Source organism: Penaeus monodon, chromosome 31, assembly GCF_015228065.2.
Source record: "Penaeus monodon isolate SGIC_2016 chromosome 31, NSTDA_Pmon_1, whole genome shotgun sequence".
Taxonomy (NCBI): Eukaryota; Metazoa; Arthropoda; class Malacostraca; order Decapoda; family Penaeidae; genus Penaeus; species Penaeus monodon.
Window position 1 is genome coordinate 31724477 of NC_051416.1, and position 372 is coordinate 31724848.

General features: G+C 42.2%; 1 protein-coding gene across 1 annotated transcript in view; it reads right to left on the reverse strand.

Moving 5' to 3' along the window:
- LOC119593175 (arylsulfatase B-like) overlaps positions 1-372 on the reverse strand; it is a gene marked incomplete at its 5' end in the record, with an annotated part of 6038 nt that overhangs the window by 3667 nt on the left and 1999 nt on the right. The window contains 1 exon segment of the mRNA XM_037942153.1: positions 181-242. Within this exon segment, the coding sequence (XP_037798081.1) occupies positions 181-242 (62 nt within the window).

Genomic DNA, 372 nt, shown 5'->3' on the forward strand with positions numbered 1-372 from the left:
AAGAGCACAGTCGAAACTGTTTATTTATCTAATTTAGGGGTTTATTAACGATTTCACACTTTTAATACTATTTACTTGTTAGTGCTGTCAAGTTGTGCCGTGAGGTCAATAGTATTTCGCTCACAGCAGGAGGATAAGTGTGCTTATTCATGCAACGGCACAAGTGAGCTTGACACTTACGGTGCCGTATGTCCCGTTCGCTGTGAAGTCTGCTTCTCTCTGGTCGCGGAAGTCATAGCCGTCTGCGGAAGGAGGCAGGTTGCAGATTAACTAATGCATAAGTAATTAATGATTTATATGTGCATGTTTTTTTTATGTTCCTTTGTTTGTCAGTGTGTATTATATATAGGCAGACAATCCCGCGCGCGCGCG